Source organism: Globicephala melas, chromosome 7 (genome assembly GCF_963455315.2).
Source record: "Globicephala melas chromosome 7, mGloMel1.2, whole genome shotgun sequence".
Taxonomy (NCBI): Eukaryota; Metazoa; Chordata; class Mammalia; order Artiodactyla; family Delphinidae; genus Globicephala; species Globicephala melas.
This window is the reverse complement of record NC_083320.1, coordinates 101,625,383-101,646,221: the sequence shown is the minus strand read 5'-3', so window position 1 is coordinate 101,646,221 and position 20,839 is coordinate 101,625,383. Positions and strand designations below refer to the sequence as shown.

Below are 20,839 nucleotides of genomic sequence, written 5' to 3'. Positions count from 1 at the left end.
GAACAACAGGCAGTGATCTTAAGGCAGCGATCTGCTCTTAGCAGGAACTAAAGTAGGGGAAGACCCAAGCAAAGTGTAAGGGTAAGTCTGGCAAAGGTGTATGACCTGATAGGAATTGCGTCGGCGAACAGTTCAGAAATGGAGGCGGGCGTTGGGTGAGACCCGAGGCTCCAGCTGCTTGGGCTGTGGTTGTAGTGGAAGCCCCGGTCTCTGAACCTCGCTCTCTTTCCCCGAGACTGGGTGACTTGTCCAGATCTGTGTGTTTTCTTTCACAGACTCACTGTCCTTTGCAGTGTTGTCCTTTCTCTACTGAATCTCCCACTGCAGCGCTCAGCTGTTTTCCCACCTTCCCTTCCAGGCCGAGGACAAGAAAATGGCACTTCCCACAGGGCTGTTAGCTGCAGAGAAGGCCGACGCCCTCGAGGAAGACGAGCTTCAGGCTGCTGAAGAGGTGAGTGGTCCACGTAGCCCCTGAGGTTTCCGCCTGAGTCTTTGGGGGAAATCTCACTTTCATCCGCAGCTCTCCAGGATGGCCAGCTGCCTCTCACAGCCAGCTGCTGTTGGCTGCTGGCCTTTCGCGCCCTTTTCAGCTTCCTTTCATCACCTCTCATGAGGCTCACCGTAAAACGAGACCGGCTGAAATAGCCCTTGGATTCCACTGCGAAGACCTATTGCAACACCCTGCTTAAGTCTTGTGTGGTCAGACCTGCTCACTGCTACCTCTCCCCGTTCTTCTTTTAGCAGCGTATTCAGTCCCTGATGACCAAGATGACTGCCATGGCACGTGAGGAGGTGAGGCAGGCATGGTCATGTGGGTGGGCGTGGTGTGGAGGTGGAGGCCCGGCACCACCTGGGCTCTGCTACGAGGGGGCCTCTTCCAAGTGTCCACCTTCAGGGCCCTCTCGTTTCAGCACCCTGCTTCCCGTTTTCTTGGGATCTTTCTTTTGGAAACCTTTTATACATGCACGGTGTTGCCGTCCATGGGAACCTCTAGGAGGGAGATTTGAAGGACCCATGTGAAGACAGGATGTCCCAGCTGGGATGGCATCACAGGGCCCCCGCAGGAGAGCTGTGGTTCAGCCCTGCCTCTCCATAACTGCGTGTGGCGTCCCATGCCAAAGGAGCCCTTGTTTCCCTCCTACACCATCTAGGTAGATGATAGGGTACTAAATTTATATTCATTCTTCCCAGAGCTCATGACCTGTGTTAAAAGTTTTAACCAAGTGCTTTGAAAGGAGAATTCCTTTTTAGGGCAGGAAGGGCCTGTGGCAGTCAAGAGGTAGTTCAGGAATTCTGAGATCCCTTTTCCTCTCCCATTTGTACTTTTTTCCTCTGAGTCCTATGCCTGCCAAGTTCCCTTCAGGCTCTTTTTAGTGATCCTCAGCAGTAAAATCCCTGGAATGATTTTCCAGGATACCCAGGGTTGGAGGAGAATCTAACACAGCCTGCTGAGTGACTCAGGAGGAGGGAGGTGACTTAACCTGTGCCCTGAAGCTCGTTTTCTCCCTTCCGTGTTTCCGAACCCATGAGCAAAAGCCAAATTATTTTTTCCCCCTGGGAATATTATCTATTTTACTTTAATAGTGTTCAGGGTTTCCAGTTGTGTGAAAGACAGTGCACGGCCTTGAGAACACACCCTCCCTGTGATTGCAGAGCCGTCTGACCGCTAGCTCCGTGGGCCAGATCGTGGGCCTCTGCTCTGCCGAGATCAAGCAGATTGTGTCTGAGTATGCAGAGAAGGTATGTGGGGACCCAGCTGGAGCCTTTGCCTCAGATAATGCCCCAAGGACTTCTCCTGCTTCCCTAACCCCTCCCAGCAGTGAGGGAGGCAAGTTGTAATTCATCAGCCACGTTTGTCAAAAGCATACACCATGCAGAGTCATCCGTGTTTGCCCGTTAGCTGAATTCATTTTCTTCTGCAGTGCCTATTTTTCTATAAATATAAAGAGAAAACCTGTCTCTCCGAGCAATTATTGCATCTGATAAATGGATGGGTTAGGTGCAGCACCCGCATTTTTCCTTCTCTACCAGGCTCCTTATAACTTGGGCTCAGTTTGGTGATGGGGCTGAGGGATGAAACTTTGCCACTTAGCAGATAAACCCCATAAGTCAGCCAAGCCCAAGGCAAAATTTTGTGTTCTGCTTTATTAAAAGGGTATAGAACGAACAAAAGCCTGAAGGTCGTATTTCAGCGTTAGATATTTTTCCATCCTAAGAATAGGCAGCAGGACCTTGAATATTTCAGGGAGACAGTGATTAATCATTTTGCACATAACTGATTCTGGTCTGGCTGAAACGTAGTATCAGTAAAATCAGATTTACAGGACATTGTTTCACGTCCTTCCTTCCCCAGCCCTACTCAGGCTGCCCCACTAAAACGTTGATGTCTGTTGAAGCATCCAGCTTTGCTTTCCCTGTCTCAAAAGGCTTGACGACAAATTAGCTCTGCCCTGACCCTCTGAGCAATATTCTTCTGAAGCAGTTGCACAGATGATGTAGTTGGGGAACAGGTGTCACCTGTAACCTGGTAGCTATAATCTGCTGTAAACACAGCGGGTGGTCACCTCCCACCAAGTGAGGGGCCTTCTGAGTAAGGCTGAGTAAAATGGTACAGAGTAGTGGTTACCAGAGGGGAGGAAGGCGGAGGGAGGGCGAAATGGGTAAAGGGAGTCAACAGTACGGTGATGGATGGAAACAACTTTTGTTGGTGAACACACTTTCAGAAGTCGAAATAAAGTGTTGTACACATAAATTCATGTAATGTTATAAACCAGCTTTTTAAAAATGGCATAGAATGTCTGGGGAATGGAGTTCTATTGTTTTCCCCGCCCTCCAAATCAATGCTTCTTAACATGGGTTTTCTAATCCAACTTTCATAGAATCCAGAGTATCCTGTATTTTAATTTACCACCTAGAAAAGGTGACAGTTGTCAAAGTGTCATCTGAGATTTGACCGGAAAAAGATTTAGGTCATCCTAAAAGTACCAGTAAAATCAAAAGACTTGAAGACATAGTTGTGGAAAGAGTGATTAATTCACTGCCCTAAGAAGAAGTTATCTTGGTTTGCAGTCAGCACACACACCTGGATGGCAAGAGGGTGAGTCTGTACCTGCCCTTAGGTCGCCACATGGCATTGCTGAATCCAGTTTTTACCCAAAGACAAATGGATGGGGCACTCACTGCTGTTCCTACAGGGACTCTGATTTTTATCTTCATACTTGCCCACTGCAAGCAGATAGGAGCTCGGATGATAAGAGGGGAAGCAAGCAGGCAGACCCTCCTTAGTATACCTGTCCTTGCTTGCCAGTCTTGAAGCTTACCTGCCTTCCCCATCAGCTCAGCAATTCCTGCTGGACCTCTATCCCCTGAGCGTTCCCTACCTCACCCTTGTACAGTGATCCGATGGCTGCATTCTGTATTCTTGCTTCTCTGCATCTGTTCTGTTCTTCCAGAAAAGAGTGAGATAGTAGTTTTGGACAGGTCTTTTTCCAAGGACGTATATAATTAAAACTTCTCATGGAGAATTGGAGTTCACCAGTTCATTGCTTGATTGTCTGTGTTATTTGCATTAAATATATAGCATTAAAGACAAGTATTTTTAAAATTAAATTGCCTTTAATCCTGTTCCCGTATCACAGTTGTCTCACATTTGCATATTTAATCCAGTGTTTGTCCCCAGATATCCATGGTAACACCTAGTTGCAATCATCATGTGTGTCTAGAAGAGGTAGAACAGTGTAGTTACAAACACAGCATTGGAGTCCTATCTTGGTTCACGCCTGTCTCCTCAACTTCCTAGCTCTGTGACCTTGGGCAGTTTATTTAACTTCTTTGCTCTAGTATCTTCATCTATAAAATGGGAATCATATAACTTTCCTGGCACGGTGTTGTGAAGATTAAATGAAATGTGAACAAAATGCCTAAAACAGTTCCTGGCACGTTATAGCCATGCACCTACTGGTAGGCTTTATTTGCATTTGTACAATTTGCTTTTTTTTTTTTTGGTCACATCAAATTCTAAACATTTTCCATGTTTCCAGTCTTCAGAATAGTTTTCACATGGATCTGATAAAGTAATCCATTACATTTCAGCTCATTTTTTATTATGTTTAATCCTTTAACCTGTGTAGAGTTCATTTTTATTTAGTCTAAGTGTACATTCATCCTAGTTTTCCTGCTCCTATCCACTTCATATCATTTATCAAATAATTTCTTTATACTCATTTGGAGATACTTTGTTATATCTTTGTATTTTAGATCTAATTTAAACTATGTATTTTCTTGCTTTATCGGTTTAAACTTCTATTTTTATTCAAGTTCCATGGTAAAATCATGTTTGCTTTTTTGTTTTTGTTATTTGCTTTATTTGTTTGCTATAGTCTTGTCAGTATCCTCCAGCCAAAGACCACTAGGAACATACCCATAGTTGAACAAGTTGGGTTTATTGCTGGTTGTAGTGAGGGAGACCACACACCAATGGGGAATGATGCAGCATCTCAGTAAGGAGGTATCAGAAAAGACTTACGGGATTCAGACTTGTTTTAGGGGATTTGGGGGAAGCTTCAAGAAAGTAGAGCTTTGCTCTGTGCTGTATGCCTTAAGGAGGGGCAATTCGGTGAATAGTATCTAAAGAAATCTATGAGACAAGGGCAGTGAATCAAGGTTGAAGCTGTATGCCCATGTTAGCTGGTATAGGGGGATGTTTGATCATTTAGGGGATTAGAACAATGTTCATGAACAAACATGATTACAGAGTGGTCGATGCTTGTGCGTGTCTGATGTTGCTGTTCTCTGGAATTATTTATATTTAACACCGAAGCCTAGTATGAGTGCAGGCCAGCTCCCAGCAACATCAAGGCCTTGCTGAGAGTACCAGATTAGCTCTCAGATGTCAGGGGCTGCTTTTCTCTTTCTCTGAATTTAGTTATGTCTTGCTACACAGGGATATTACATAAATGCGGTGGCCTAAAATAGCATAGTTTATTATTGCACTTTCTGTGGGTCGGTGGTTGGCACAGTGTAGCAGGGTCCTTTGTTTCAGACTCTTACAAGATTACAGTGAAGGTGCTGACCTGGCCTGCGGTCTCATCTGAGGCTTGACTGGAGAAGGATCCACTTCCAAGTTCACATGGTTGTTGGCAGCATTCAGTTCCTTGACACCCGTTGGCTGAGGTCAGCAGTTCTGGCAGTCAGCTGGAGGCTGCCCTCCATTCCTTGCCAGGTGGGCCTCACCAACATCACTTATTTCATCAAAGCCAGCAAAGGAAGCACCTCCCCACAAGACAGACATTACAGTTTTATGTGACATAATTATGTACATGCAGTTACATGCATCCCACCGCGTTTGCAGAGGCTGTGGGGCTCTGTTAGAGCTGCCCACCACAGCGTATTTGTTTTTCTCTTTAATCTTACTGCCATACATCGGGCTGAAACAGGGCACTGGCAATCCATCTAAAAATCCATGCCCCTACCTTCCTGGCCTCAGTAATGAAACCCTTGAAAGTAGAGATGGGATTGAGGAATGCTCAGGAGGAAAGCCTTTGGTGGCACTTGAAAGAAGCCCAAATTAGGCTGAGATCAGGATGGATTTTTTGCTTAGTGAAGAAAAGGGACGCAATAATTTGGAGAGGATGAAAGTGTGAAAGTGATTTTGTGACTAGGGAATGAATCAAACAGCCTGCCTGGTGCGAGTGGTTGGAAAGTCGACAGGCACTGAGAAATAAAAATGAAGTAAAAAACATGTGCAGGCTTCTCTTTCATTTGTAAAGTTCACAGGTTCTTACAACAGTATAACATGGTACGTAATCCATGTTTTTCAGAGCAAGTCCCTGAGATACATAACTCAGTTTAATATGGTTCCTGTAAAGCAGGGAAGAGGAATGTGAATAAGCTTCCAGATATATAATTCATGAGTGTCAGCAAGCTCTGGCCAGGGAGCACCATCTCCCTTTGTTTCCAGAGGATGACACTCTTCCCAGAACGTACTTGGTGAGGCACCACCGTGCTTCGTGGTGTTACTGTCCAACATGCTCACTGCATCGTAGCATTCATTTTTGCAGGGAAGAAGAATCTAGTACTGTGATTTGCAGAAAACTAAAAGCTTGACTGTCCCCCAAATACTTCCACTGTACTATCGCAGAAGGAAGGAAAGGAAGCTGAGCCAGGCAAGGCTGGGCCAGGGAAGGTGCAGGGTGCCTAGAAAGGCAGGAAGGGACTCTCCTCAATGCCACATGTTAATCAACTGTACACCATTTTGACTCATCTGCGACTAAATCATTCTTGGTCAACATCTCCCTGAGACAGGATCTGAAAACATTTTGTACATCTAGAGGCACAGATCTGTCTTGGGGAATCAGAAGAATCTACCCTGAGTGCCTTCTCAGTGCCAGGTACTTTAAAAAAAGAAAATTTTATTAAAGTATAGTTGATTTACAACATTACATTACTTTTGGGTGTACAGCATAGTGATTCAGTATTTTATAGACTATACTCTGTTTAAAGTTATTACAAAATAATGGCTGTATTTCCCTGCGCTCTACAATGTATCCTTGTTGCTTATTTATCTTATACATAGTATTTTGTATCTCTTAATCCCATACCCCTATCTTGTCCCTCCCCCAACCCCTCTCCCTACTGGTAACCACCAGTTTGTTTTCTATATCTGTGCATTTGTTTTTTTATAGATTCTATATATAAGTGATAACATACAGTATTTGTCTTTCTGTCTTATTTCACTGAGCATAATACTCTCTAGGTCCATCCACGTTTTTGCAGATGGCAGAATTTTATTTTATGTGTGTGTGTGTGTGTGTGTGTGTGTGTATACACCACATCTTCATCTGTTTATGGACACTCGGGTTGCTTCCACATCTTGGCTATTGTATAAATAATGCTGCTGTGAACATTGGGGTGCATGTATCTTTTTGAATTAGCATTTTTGGGTTTTTTTGATATATACCTATGAGTGGAATTACTGGATTATATGGTAGTTCTATTTTCAGGCTTTTGAGGAACCTCCATACTGTTTTCCATAGTGGCTGTATCAATTTACATTCCCATCAGTAGTGTACAAGGGTTCCCTTTTCTCCACATCCTAATTGAAATGTGTTATTTGCAGACTTTTTGATGATAGCCATTCTGACAGATGTGTGATAGCTCATTGTGGTTTTGATTTGCATTTCTCTAATAATTAGCGATGTTGAACACCTTTTCGTTTGCCTGTTAGCCATCTGTACGTCTTCTTTGGAAAATGTCTGTTCAGATCTTCTGCCCACTTTTTAATTGGGTTGTTTTTTTGATATTGAGTTGTATGAGCTGTTTCTATATTTTGAATACTAACCCCTTATTGGTAATATCATTTGCAAATATTTTCTTCCACTCCAACAGCTGTCTTTTCATTTTGTCAGTGGTTTCCTTTGCTATGCAAACGCTTTTAAGTGTAATTAGGTCCCATTTGTTTATTTTTGCTTTTATTTATTTTTTTGCCTTAGGAGACAGATCCAAAAAATATGGCTACAATTTATGTCGAAGAGTGTCCTGCCTATTTTCTCTTCCAGGAGTTTCATGGTTTCAGGTCTTACATTTAGGTCTTTAATTCATTTCGAGTTTGTTTTTGCATATGGTGTTGGGAAATGTTCTAATCTCATTCTTTTACATGTAGCTGTCCAGTTTTCCCAGCATCACTTGTTGAAGAGACTGTCTTTTCTCCATTGTATATTCTTGCCTTCTTTGTCATAGATGAATTGATCATGGGTGTGTGGATTCATTTCTGGGCTTTCTATTCTGTTGCATTGATCTACGTGTCTGTTTTTGTGCCAGAACCATGCTGTTTTTGATTTCTGTAGCTTTGTAGCATAGTCTGAAGTTAGGGAGCATGATACCTCCAGCTTTGTTCATTTTTCTCAAGAGTGTTTTGGCAATTTGGAGTCTTTTATGGTTCCATATAAATTTTAGGATTATTTGTTCTAGTTCTGTGGAAAGTGTCATGGGTATTTTGACAGGGATTTCATTAAATCTGTAGATTGCTTTGGGTAGTATGGCCATTTTAAAAATATTAATTCTTCCAATCCAAGAGCACAGGATATCTTTCCATATCTTTGAATTATCTTCAATTTCCTTTATCAGTGTTTTATAATTTTCAGAATATAGTTCTTTCACCTCCTTGGTTAAGTTTAGTCCTAGGTATTTTGTTTTGACACAATTTTAAATGAGATTTTGTTTTTAACTTTCTCTTTCTGATAGTTCATTATAAGTATATAGAAATGCAACAGATTTCTGTGTATTAATCTTGTATCCTTCAACCTTACTGAATTCATTTATTACTTCTAATAGTTTTTTTGGTGGAGACTTTAGGATTTTCTTTATATAGTGCCATGTCATCTGCAAATAGTAACGGTTTTACATCTTCCCTTCCAATTGGATGTCTTTCTTTCTTTCTTTCTTTCTTTCTTCCTTTCTTCCTTCGTTTCTTGTCTGATTGCTGTGGTTAGGACTTCCAATACTATGTTAAATAGAAGTGGTAAGAGCGGTCATTCTTCTCTTGTTCCTGATTTTAGGGGAAAGGCTTTCAGCTTTTTCCCATTGAGTATGATGTTAGCTGTGGGTTTATCGTAAATGGCCTTTATTATGTTGAGATATATTCCCTTTATACCCACTTTGAGAGTTTTAATCATGAATGGATGTTGAATTTTGTCAAATGCTTTCTCTGCATCTATGATCATGTGATTTTTATCTTTCCTTTTGTTAATGTGGTCTATAACATTGACTGATTTGCAAATATTGGACCACCCTTGAAATCCTGGAATAAATCCCACTTGAGCATGGTGTATGATTCTTTGTATGTGTTGTTGGATTCAGTTTCCTAGTGTTTCACTGAGGATTTTTGCATCTACATTTATCAAAGACATGTAATTTTCTTCTTTTGTAGTGTCTTTGTCTGGTTTTGGTATCCAGGTAATGATGGCCTCATAGAATGAATTTGGGAGTTTTTCAGAATAGTTTGGGAAGGATAGGTATAAGTTCTTTGTATGTTTGGTAGAATTTCCCAGTGAAGCCATCTGGTCCTGGACTTTTCTTTGCAGGGAGTTTTTTTTTTTATTCTGTTTCACGTCTAGTAATCTGTCAAATTATCTGTTTATTCTTGACTCAGTTTTGGCAGGCTATATGTTTCTAGAAACTTGTCTGTTTCTTCTGAGTTTTCCAATTTGTTGGCATAGAACTGTTCATAGCATTCTCTTATGATTTTTGTATAGCTGTGGCATCATTTGTTATTTCTTCTCTTTCATTTCTTGTTTTGTTTATTTGGGTCCTCTTTCTTTTTTCTTCTTGGTGAACCTGGCTAAGGCTTTATCAATTTTATTTATCTTTTCAAAAAAAAAAGACAGCCGTTAGGTTCATGAATTTTTTTCCATTGTTCTTTTGGTCTCTATTTCCTGTCTTATCTTTACTATTTCCTTCCTTCTGCTGACTTGAGACTTTGTTCTTCTTTCTCTAATTCCTTTAGATGTTAGGTTAGGTTGTTTATTTGAGGTTTTTCTGGTTTCTTCTAGAAGGCCTGTATCACTATAAACTTCCCTTTTAGAGCTGCTTTTGCTGCATCCCATAGATTTTTTAAAGTTGTGTTTCCATTTTCATTTGTCTTGAGGTATTTTCTGATTTTCTCTTTGATTTTATTATTGGTTTTTTAGTAGCATGTTGTTTAGTCTCCACGTATTTGTGCTTTTCCTATTTTTCTCACTGTAATTGATTTCTAGTTTCATACTGTTATGGTTGGGGAGAAAATGCTTGATATAATTTCTGTCCTCTTTAAGTTGTTGTACTTGAAAAGAACATGTATTCTACTGTTTTGAAATGGAGTGTCCTGTAGATATCTATTAAATCCAGCTGGTCGATTGTATCATTTAAGACCACTGTTGCCTTATGGGTGATCTGTCCATTGATGTAAGTGGGGTGCTAAAGTCCCCTACTATTATTGTATTATTGTCAGTTTCTTCATTTATGTCTGTTAATGTTTGCTTTATACTTTTAGGTGCTCCTGTATTGGGTGCATGCATATATGGTAACAAGTAAAATGTCCTCTCCTTGGATTGACCCCTTGATCATTATATAGTGCCCTTCTTTGTCTTTTGTTATAGACTTTGTTTTAAAGTCTATTTTGTCTGATACGAGTATTGTTACACCTACTTTCTTGTCATTTCCATTTGCATAAAATATCTTTCTCCATCCCGTCATTTTCAGTCTGTATATGTCTTTAGCTCTGAAGTGAGTCTCTTGTAAACAGTGTATAAATGGGTCATTTTTTTTTTAATCCAGTCATCTACCCTATGTCTTTTGATTGGAACATTTAGTCCATGGATATTTAAATTAATTATTGATAGGTATGTACTTATTTCTGTTTTATTACTTATTTTCCTATTGTTTTTATAGTTCTCCTCTGTTCATTTCTTCTTCTTCTTGTTTCTTCCCTTGTGGTTCTTTAGTAGTATGTTTGTGTTTCCTTCTAGTTTTTGTGTATCTATTGCTGGTTTTTGATGTGTGGTTACCATGGGGTTCATGTATCTCGGCTTATAACTGTATCTGTTGATACTTGTGGTAGACTGATAGTCATTTAAGTCCAAACACATTCTAAAAGATCTGCATTTTTTTACTCCCCTCCCCCATGATTTGTGGTTTTGATGTCACATTTTACAGCTTCAGGTCTATCCCTTCACCATTTATTGTAGTCAGAGTTGCTTTTCCAGTTTTTTGTCTTTAATCTTTGTACTAGCTTACTTAAGTGGTTGATCCTCAGCCCTCATTGAGGCCTTTCCTATTTGGATTTTTCCTTTTCTATAGATTCTTACTTCTTGTTATATAGCCTTTTCTTTTCCACTTAGAGAAGACCCTTTAACATTTCATTTAGGGTAGGTTTAGCATTGATGAAGTCTCTTAGTTTTTGCTTATCTGAGAAGTTCTTTATTTCTCCTTCAATTCTAAATGATAAACTTGCTGGGTAGAGTATCCTGGGTTGCAGGTTTTTCCCTCTCAGCATTTTGAGTATATCCTGCCACTCCCTCTATCCTGCAAAGTTTCTGCAGAAACATCAGCTGATAGCCTTGTATATGACTCTGTTTTTCTCTTGCTGCCTTTAGAATTCTCTCTTTGTTTTTACCTTTTGCCATTTTAATTATGATATGTCTTGGCATGGGTCTGATTGAGTTCATCTTGGTTGGGACCCTCTGTGCTTCCTATACCTTAATATCTGTTTCCTTCTTCAAGTTTGGGAATTTTTCAACCATAATTTCATCAAATATATTTTTGGCTCCCTTCTCCTACTGGGACCCCTACAGTGTGAATGTTGGTCATGCCTGGTGTTATCTCAGAGATCTTTTGAACTGTTCTCATTTTTTCATATTTGTTTTTTTCTTTTTGCTCTTCCAAGTGGGTGACTTCCATAATTCTATCTTCCAGATCACTTATGCGTCCTTCTGTATCACTTAGTCTGCTATTAATTCCTTATAGTGTTTTTCATTTGTTACTGTATTTTTCACTTCTGACTGGTTCTTTTTTATATTTTCTATTTCCTTGTTAAAATTCTCACTGTGTTCATCTATCCTTTCCCCTAATTCAGTTAGCATTTTTATTACTAATGCTTTGAATTCTTTATCTGGTAATTTGTTTACTTCTCTTTCATTATTTATTTTTTCAGGGGTTTCTCTTGCTCTTTCAGTTGAGACCAGTTCCTCTGCCTTCTCATTTTGCTTAACTTTCTCTGCCTCTATGAACTTATGTGAAACAGTAGTTATCTGTTACAGTCCTGAAGGGTGTCCTTATGTGGCAGTGTCCCTGTACAGACTACATCTGCCTCCTGCCTTTGGTGGGAGAGCTGGATTTGACCTCAAAGCAAGTCACATCTTTCCTCAGGGTGTGCTGGCAGCTCTCACCTTGGTAGAAGGTGGGGCTGTAGATGGAGGGGCTAAAGCTGGAGCCAGCTGTGAGCTCAGGCTTCCCCTCTGCTCTGTGGCCATTACTGCCCTATCAGGGGCAGGGGCAGGGGCAGATCCCCAGCTGCTGTAGCAGAAGCCCTGAGGTTTGGCTCCAAGCCGGCTCTGTTCCCTCTAAGTGTATGCTCTCCCCTTTCTCAGCACTGGGCCCCTTTCCCCAGACGGGGGAGCAGTGCTGGAGTGAGATGGGACCTGTGTGGGTTCTCGGTTCATGATGGGGCACGGGCTGTGGTGACCCAGCCACAGACAGAGGTCAGGGCTGCCTCCCTATGCCGCCTGTGCAAGCACCACAGTGGCTGCTGCCATCCTGCTCAGACGCAACCTCGGGGCCACGTCTTCTTTGTCCCTCACAGCCAGCCCCTGCCCCCAGCCCCTGCCTTCCCCGCCCTGTTGTGGAGCCATGCCACAGGGCAGATGGGGCCCATGTGGGCTCTCAGTCTCTCTCGGGGTGTGGACTGTGGAGTCCAGGTGCCGTCAGAGCGCAGGGCTGCTTCTGATGCCCTGGCTGAGCGAGTGCCAGCAGTGGCCGAGCTCTCTCCCCAGTCCACCGTGGAGCTGCGATGTCAAGTAAGCTGGGCTAGGGTGTTCACTTGCCTCAGGCTGGGGCACATGCCAGGGTGGGAAACGAGGCAGCCACTGGAGCAGTCCTCCGTCCGCCCTCCACCCTGCCCCGAGAGCAAGCCACCGCAGACATGCTTCTCTCGAGCGGAGTCCAGGCTTCCCACAGCCCTCCTGTTTGTCCGTCCCACTGGTGCTCCAGTCAGCTTGAGGGGCTCGTCTTCCTGGTGCTGGACCCCGGGAACGGGGAGCCCAACACGCGGCTTGAACTGCTCACTCCGCAGGGTGGATCTCCGCCCATGTGATCTCCCTTTTCCTCTGATCCCTTCCCAGGGGACCTGACCTGATTGCTTTTCTTCCCTTCCCGCCTGATTCCGTGTGGATCTTTCTTACAGCCTTGGTTGTACAGGAGCCTTTCTGCCATTTTCCGGTTAGTTTTCGGTGAGAACTGTTCCGCCTGTAGGTGTGTTTTGGATGTGTTCATGGGAGGGGTGAGTTCCACTTCTACTCCACCATTTTGATTGATCTCCTTTCCAGGTACTTTTTGTACCACTATCTCATTTAGTTTTCAAAAGAGCATGCTGCCTCCTTGCTTATAACCCTCTGCCTTCCTCCATCCGTATGTTGATACTTGCTTGTGTGCAATTGAAGCTACCTGTTTATGTGTGCGTGGACCACACTTTACTCTTCTCCTCTGTAACCTTGGAGCCTCACCAAGCGCCTGGCAGTGTTGCTGCTTAGTACGTAAGCATGTGATATTATATCTGTTTTGTAGATGGGATGGTCATCAGAGGCGTTAAGTAGCTTGTGTACTACCATGTAGCTAGTAAGTTCCAGGTTTGCATACAGGACTGTCTGACTTTGAAACCTGTCTCTGTGGCAGGGTGGAGTGTCCTCAGGGGGCAGCAGGGATGGCCTCCTTGGCCATCTTTAGTGTCTGCCTCCCAGGCTTTGCAGTGGCCAAGCCTCTTTAGACTCTCCCACTGTCTGACTGCCCAGTGGGGCTGCGTGGGGTGAAGAAGCCAGGTCACGTTGGGAACTAACCACAGAAATAAGTGAAAAACTGACGCAGCCCAAGCACTCACACACAGTCACGCCTAAGCTACTAAAAACTGTGGGATTTTCTGTTTGGGGTATGTGAGTGGCTTTTCATATCACTGGAAAATGCCACATTAAAATATTCTCATCCAGCTCTCCAGAGTGGAATATCCTAGCCAGAAGACTGTCAACATCTTGATCTTATTTTAAGGTGAGATGCATTTGGGGTCATCAGGGGACTTATTTGTGGAGGAAATTCTTTTTCTCAATAGGTTTTGGAAACTTTCCTGTCCAGCACAGGGACCTTGCCTGCATCAGAAGGTCATGGGGTGCTTAGGAACTAGGAGACCCTGACTTTCGTTAGAGAATCTTTCCTGAGCTGAGCTGGAACCGGTGTGATTTCTAATAAGCTCAGGTATGAATGATTCTAATCTCATCACCTGACCCCACCCGAAAAACTCTTCTTCTAGTAGCATTAGCACCTAGGGTTGGGGAAGAAGGGCAGTACAGGGGAGGAGGTGCCCTCTCGCAGATAGAAAAACCCAGGTTGGGATTCGGGGGGCGGTGGGGTGGCGAGGTCGGGGAGGATTTTTAAGCCCCTTCTTTCTAGGCTCCACTTTTTCACTTAAGGTCACAGGTGTTAGACAGGTCATATTCCAGATCTGTAAACTTCTGGAGGGCCAAGATTTCATCTTTCATCTCTGTTCCTGTTGCCTGGCACATAATAACGCTCGCCCGTAGTTGCCGGTGCCTCTCCTTCCTAAGGCTTTTCTCTGATGTGTGGATCTGCTCATGTCGTCTCCTTCGTAGCACTGCTCACAAGGCACTATTTCATTTGTCTCTATCTCCCGGGACTAGAATATGTGCTGTCAGCCAGGGCTGGGAGCATTGTGCATGCCCTGTGCCTAACGTAATGGGGTTTTCATAAACATTTGTTGAAGGGAGGAGAAAAGGAAGGGAGGAAGAAGGAGGAACGAGAAGAGCTTTCAGAACTCTCTCTTGCTTTGTCACGATGAAGGCTTGGGGAGAATGTGGTGGGTATAGCACCTTTATGGATGAGCGGGTGTCACCTGACTAGACCGTGAGCTCTGTGTCTTTTTCCACGTTTCCAGTGCCTAACACTGTGCCCCAGTAAAGGTTAGCTGATGAAACAAAGGAAGGTGGGGAGAGAGATTTAAAACAATCAGAATTCGGAGATGAAGGAACCCTGTATATCTAGAGAGAATATGCTAATATGTTTGTGTCTCCAGACTGCTCCAAGATTTCCTAAATTCTGAGTTACGTAACACAGAAACTAACAGCGAAGAGAATGATACAAGCTAACGAGTTGTTGACCTGGTGGGATTGTCTCAAGTCACACAGCATAACCTATACCTTTCAGGGTCTTTATCAATTTGGATAAAGACATAGGAATTAGCTTCGTCAAATTTAAACATCATTCAAAGCTAGAGTAGAAAAGGTGGCTAATAGATTGGAGAATAGAATCCACATTCAAAAATATCTTAGACTGAAATGTTAAGCCCAAACAAATAAATTCATTTTTTAAGGAAGGTAAGCGTGAACTATTTTATTTTAGAAAAATCAGTCATACCAGTTCAGGATTTGATGAGGATGCCGTCCGACCTGACATTAGTTCATGGGTAAAAGTGGGAGGTTTTGGATTTTGTTCACACCTCCTAAATCTTAGCTGCATTCTGGGCAGATAGACTGTATTGGTCACCTTGGGACCCAGAGCTGTGCATTAGACCCAGCAAGTTTACGTGAATATGGGTCTTTGAAATTCATGGGACTTCGTTAGTGAGAGTCAAGAATACTGAAAAGCACATTTACGTATCTGGTTTCGTTAATGGGAGCAGAGTGTAGATCAGGGAAAGTGAATGATCCCATCCTGTCTGCAGTGCTCAGATTCCATTGGGAATGCTCGAAAAGGGCTATGAGCTACGGTATGTCCAGGGGATAGCCAAGATGGTGAAAGGAGCTGACATCTGATTATGAAAAGGAGAGAAGGCAGAGCTGTGGATGCTTCTTTGTTAGAAAAGTTGGACCGTTACACAAGAGTGATTGCAGTTTGTCTCTGTGGCTTCCGGGAGGAGCGGGTGCGTGTGTGTGAGTTTGCAGGTCCATTTCTGCTGTTCGTTTCTGCCAGCTTTTTCTCATGATGCTTTGACTTCGTGTGTGCTTTTGATTTTTGACTGTCCGTTCATACTGCTTGGAAATTTATCTGTAGAAGTTCTTTGAGACCTAGAGTTGAAGCTCTGTTCTTCCAGAGGGGATTGTCTTTTGCTCTTACACGCGTTTGGGCACACCCCAGCTCAGGCCCATTGTACACATAGTCTTGGCTTGTAGGTTTTTTGGACCATCCAGGTAGTGTGTACATTTAGATTATAGAACTGCACAAGGGCAAATCTGTTGTCACAGAACCTCATGGCAGATTCTTTCTTTTCCTCCTACATCTGTGTCAAGGATTATGCAAAGCAGTTGTTGAATTATAAAAATCAAAGCCTGAGATCAACTGGTTTTGGCAAACACTCAAGAAAAAAGCCAGCCTCCATGGGTACACCTACCTCTTGGATTCCCACTTTTACTAACTTTTTGGCCTTTTAGGATTTCTTACATTCTTGCTAGTGCATAGATTTTTTTTTAAGATTAAAAAAATAAATATTTTATATTGTCTGTTTACTTGTTTTCAGTGGGAGGATTTGTCAAGGTCCAGAAACTGAAGTTCCTCTATTCAGTCTGGAGAACTTGTGGCACCCTCATGAGATAAGGGTCTTTTATTATTGACAGCTTAGTAGCCACATTTTAGTGGGGGAATGGGAGAGGGATGACATAGGAAAGATTCCTGTATTAGGAAGGTTGATATGTAGATAACCTTTTGGGTCTATTTCATTATGAAAGTATATAGTTTTAGCTAAAGTAATCATTTTTTTGTTTCTCTTAGGAATTTACTATTTTGAACTGGACTAATATTATCGAGTGACATTTATATCTGGTTCCCCTAAGAATAGAAATTGCAAACATCTGTCAATTATTAGAAAACATTGAATCTGCACTAGAAGTCATCTTAATCCACCCTGTGGTTCTGAAAGCACGTTCTTAATCTGAAATTGTTGAACAAAATTAGATTGGCACTTTAGCCCCTGCTCTAATGTAAACACAATGCAATATTTATAGATGGTTGGCATTCTTTGAGAGATGTTGGGCTTTTCAAGTAAAAATCAGTTAATACACCCCAGGGACTTAATTTTTTTCTGTCGAGGATTTTCTGTAAAGCCCGTTCTCCTTTCTCCATCTGTCCAACTTTGTTTCATCCTTTAAGATCCAACTTGGTGATCTTTAGTTTTCTTCCCACTGTGACTGTCAGTGGACACAATGTCAGATGAGCCGTACTGTTTCAAAGACCTGTTTCTGCCTTCTTTGGTCTAGTTCTTTTGGCTTTGAGGAGGGTATTTGAAAGAAATGAAAAATTTCGATGACTTAATAAAAAGTGTGTTTGAAATATAGAGCAATCAGCTTCCCGTTGACTAGGTTAAGAACTCTCTTCAGTGCAGCTCTGGAATAAATGATTTTTTTCTGTTACAAAAATAACTTCCCGTTAAATAAAGCAGTTTGCGTAGCACCATCTCTGGACTCAGGCACATGGAGGAATTCACAAATTTATATATACTGTGGGCCTGTTCATGTGCATATTATTCATTTTAATTGCACTGGAGAAATGTCAGATGTGGAAATGGCACTTAATAACCTGACGTGTACATTAATGCTTTGCAGATGCAAGTTTAAGGGACTGCACAGAGCAGTGAGAATTGCCACCTAGCAGCAAGAGAAAGGATTTTGAAAGCCCATGTTTGCTTGGGACATACACTGTCATAACAGAGATGTAATAGTAAGTTTGTATGGAGACTTGAGCATCCTTTCGGTGCACTACAAGTATTTTCTCTCTGGTTGGTTGAAGCAGCTGTCTAGTGAGGGTGGAATCAGAAAGCACTTCCCCTCTCAGGTTCGTGGGTGGGCCCACTGCATTGGCTGGAGTCAGGGTTAATGAGGCTGCCCCAGTCAGTGAGTAGATTCCCAAGAGAGCCAGCCCCTTAAAGTAATGGTTCTCAAAATTTTTAGTTTCAGGACCCTATAAGAACCCTTAAAAATCACTGAGGAGGTCCTAAAAACTTACATATTAATTCATTTACAAATAACAATGATAAATGCATTACATATTAACATCAGAGCAGTGATACCATCACATGTCATATAACAGGTGGAAAATTTCACTGTACAATCATGAGAGAATGAGTGAAAAAAAATCATATCCTAGTATCATTATGAAAAGGATTTTGACCTCAAAGACCCCCTGAAAGGATCTTAAGGGACCATGTGGCTAAAAATTTAAATTGAGAGAGAGGCAGGGGCAGGGGGGAGGAATAGCCAGCTAGCCTGGAAGTCCTCTTTCCAGGTTGCAAGCTAGCTACTGGTTTTCCTGCAAGAAGGGTTCTTGGAAGTGAAGTCAAAGGTCATAGTCTTAAACAAAGCTGTGCGTGTTGACAGGTACACTGATAAGAGGGTGTGGAAGCTGGGTGGGAAATGCAGTTTTCATTCTTTTGGGACCTTGGCCATAAAAGCAGTTTCTCAGCAGGAAGTCATGCTAAGAGTTGGAGACATCATCCAACTCCTGCCAAAGGTGCAGGACAGCACTGAATGAGTATGTGCCCACCCCTCACCCCCACAGACCGGAGGAAGTCTCCCTGGGAGGTGACTGAGACATGAATCCCCTGGAGCCTGCTTGCCCACAGCTTGACCTGATCCAAAGCCAGAGAGACAGCCAGAGGAGGTCAGGGCACTCAAGATAATCCTGACATCAAACATAGAGACATACCACATGGGGTAGTTCCTATGATTGGGGAATTAATTCCATTTCAGACATCAATGAATCATGAGTGGAGGGTTTATGTAATTCTGCTAGTAAAGCAGAATGCTCTGAGGATATGCCAGTGACATTTTGGAAATCAGTATCAAGGAATCTAAGCTGGATGTTAAAACCCAAATCTGAAATGAACTATAAGAAGAAAGCTACTAAATATATAACAGACAAAAGTGGCCAAATTGATAACATAGTTCAGGATGATATAGTCAAAGTGGAGGAGATATGATTAGTCAATTATAATTATGTTTCTGACAAGTGATCTGAAAATCAAGAGGGAGTGCTCTTTCCTTTTCCCCCTTTTTTTATGCTCTCAAATAATCTTCGGGAACAGTTCTCCTTCCCTTGACTACAGGTTGTAAATATCTTGATGTGCCCAAAGTTAATTGCATTTTAAAAGTTAACTCCGATTTGAAGAAATTCAGATAAGCTGGAATGTGTTAGTCGACATTTTCCACAGATCCCAGGTTTCAAAGCTAGCTGTTTTGTAATGTCTAGTTCTCCTTTATGGCCTAGCAGCTCACAAGATAGAAAATGATGTTTCCTGCCATTTTATGCAGCCATATCCTGCTGGTTGACTCCCACCTCCAGAGTCATTAAGCAGCAAAAAACTTATCCTCTATTAATAGTGCCTCTGACTTATTCAGGGAAATCCTTAACCAAGATAAGTGGTGACTGTACCATCCAGTTTCTTCTCCTTCTCGCTTTTCTGTCTCTTTCCACCAGAGGTAAATCTTCCAAAACTTTGAAACTCGTGATCACTGTTAAAACATGCAGGGAAAATCAGATATTCGTACAGTTTCGTTGTGCTTGGGCTTAAAAATCAGAGATTAGCTTGGAACTGGGGTACTTCCAGTAAAGAAGGCAATGTGGTTATAATGGGTGTTCATTGGCTGGTCAGTGAAGCTGTCTATTCTGTGATCACCCAAGAAGTGTTTTAAAGATGCCTATTGGAATAGGGTCAAACTTCTCGTTTCTTGTTCCTGGGACTTCCCTCTCTGGGGTCTTGAGGCAAGGGTTTGTTTTCAGTATCTGCACCAAGCTGCCCCCTTCTTCGCACGGTTTCTTGGTAACGTTGAGACGTTCACCTTATCACCCCAACCGGAGATCTCTCCCTTGCTCACTTACCGTCCTGACAATCTCTACGTCCTGTCCAGCCCTTCTTCTCCATCCCCTCACCATTTACACAATTTCAGGACCTTCCTCCTGGCCTCTCTCAGCAACTCTCGCCTCTCTCAAATCTATCCTCCGTGAACACCAGAGGAATAGAATTGAGAAATGGGCCCATGGATGGGGAGAAGAAGGTGAGAGAGAGACTGTTTCTTTTCGTTGTAAGTGCTTCCGAATGGTTAAACTTTTTAACCATATATTTATAATACTTTGATGAAAGTGAATCAATTCATCATTCTTAATAACTGCAGAATGGTCTTAATGAAGATACTAAGATGACCATGTTATTCCTCTATTTGAGACCCTTTGATGAGAACCTATTGCTTATGTGATATCAACCTAACCACAGTTATATATCCCTGTGCTTCTGCACATGCTGTTCACTCTGCCAGGAACGTAGACGCTCTTGATCGGGCTTTTGGTCATTGGGTCAAAATCTTCTTCTCTGAATTGGGTTTGCACTGGACCCCGGGGCCCCACTGGCTTGGTTGTGACCGGCTGCCCAGTGGTGTTCTGCCCAGACTGAGCAGGGACAGGGCTGTCTTAATGCACTGGGGCGGGCTAATTAAATCCTTTGGGTCTTCCATCTGTTTCCCACAGCAGTCTGAGCTATCAGCTGAAGAAAGTCCAGAAAAATTAGGAACCTCCCAACTACATCATCATAAAGTCATTTCCTTGAACAAGCAGATTCTGCAGAAGACCAAACAACTGGAAGAGGTTAGTGTTTTCTTTTCATAATTTTATTCAAGTAAAATAAAACCATTCTTCAAGAAGAGAGACACTGGGGAAGGCGTTAAGATCTCCATGTCAGAATGGTCAAAGGAGATTCTACAACAGGGGTCGATACTCGCAGGCCCTAGGGCAGTCCAGCCGCCACCTGTTTCTGTAAATAGTTTTATTGGAATACATGCACACTCATTTGTTTACATATGTTTTGTGGCTGTTTTCAAGCTCCAGTGGCAGAATTGAGACCTACAGAGCCTGAAGTATTTACTGTCTGGCACTTTATAGAGAATATTTGCCAACCTCTGTTCTAGAAGATCACAGGGCAAGAAGAGCATTTATTAATTCACAAAGGTTAGCTGAACACCGCTGTGCTGGGCGCTGAACTAGGCCATGGTGGTGAAAGAAGAACAAGTTACGATCTCTGCTCTCAGGGGTCTGAAGGTAGTGATGA

The 20,839-nt window shown here is 42.5% G+C and overlaps 1 protein-coding gene across 2 annotated transcripts in view; it reads left to right on the top strand.

Annotated features, from left to right (window-relative positions):
* Positions 1 to 20,839, top strand: part of CCDC93 (coiled-coil domain containing 93) — an 87,288-nt gene that overhangs the window by 37,392 nt on the left and 29,057 nt on the right. For both annotated transcript variants that reach the window (XM_030840406.2, XM_070046018.1), the window contains exons 9-12: positions 359 to 451; positions 742 to 792; positions 1,654 to 1,740; positions 20,263 to 20,379. In XM_030840406.2, the coding sequence (XP_030696266.1) occupies positions 359 to 451; positions 742 to 792; positions 1,654 to 1,740; positions 20,263 to 20,379 (348 nt within the window). The remainder of the gene's footprint in view (positions 1 to 358; positions 452 to 741; positions 793 to 1,653; positions 1,741 to 20,262; positions 20,380 to 20,839) is intronic.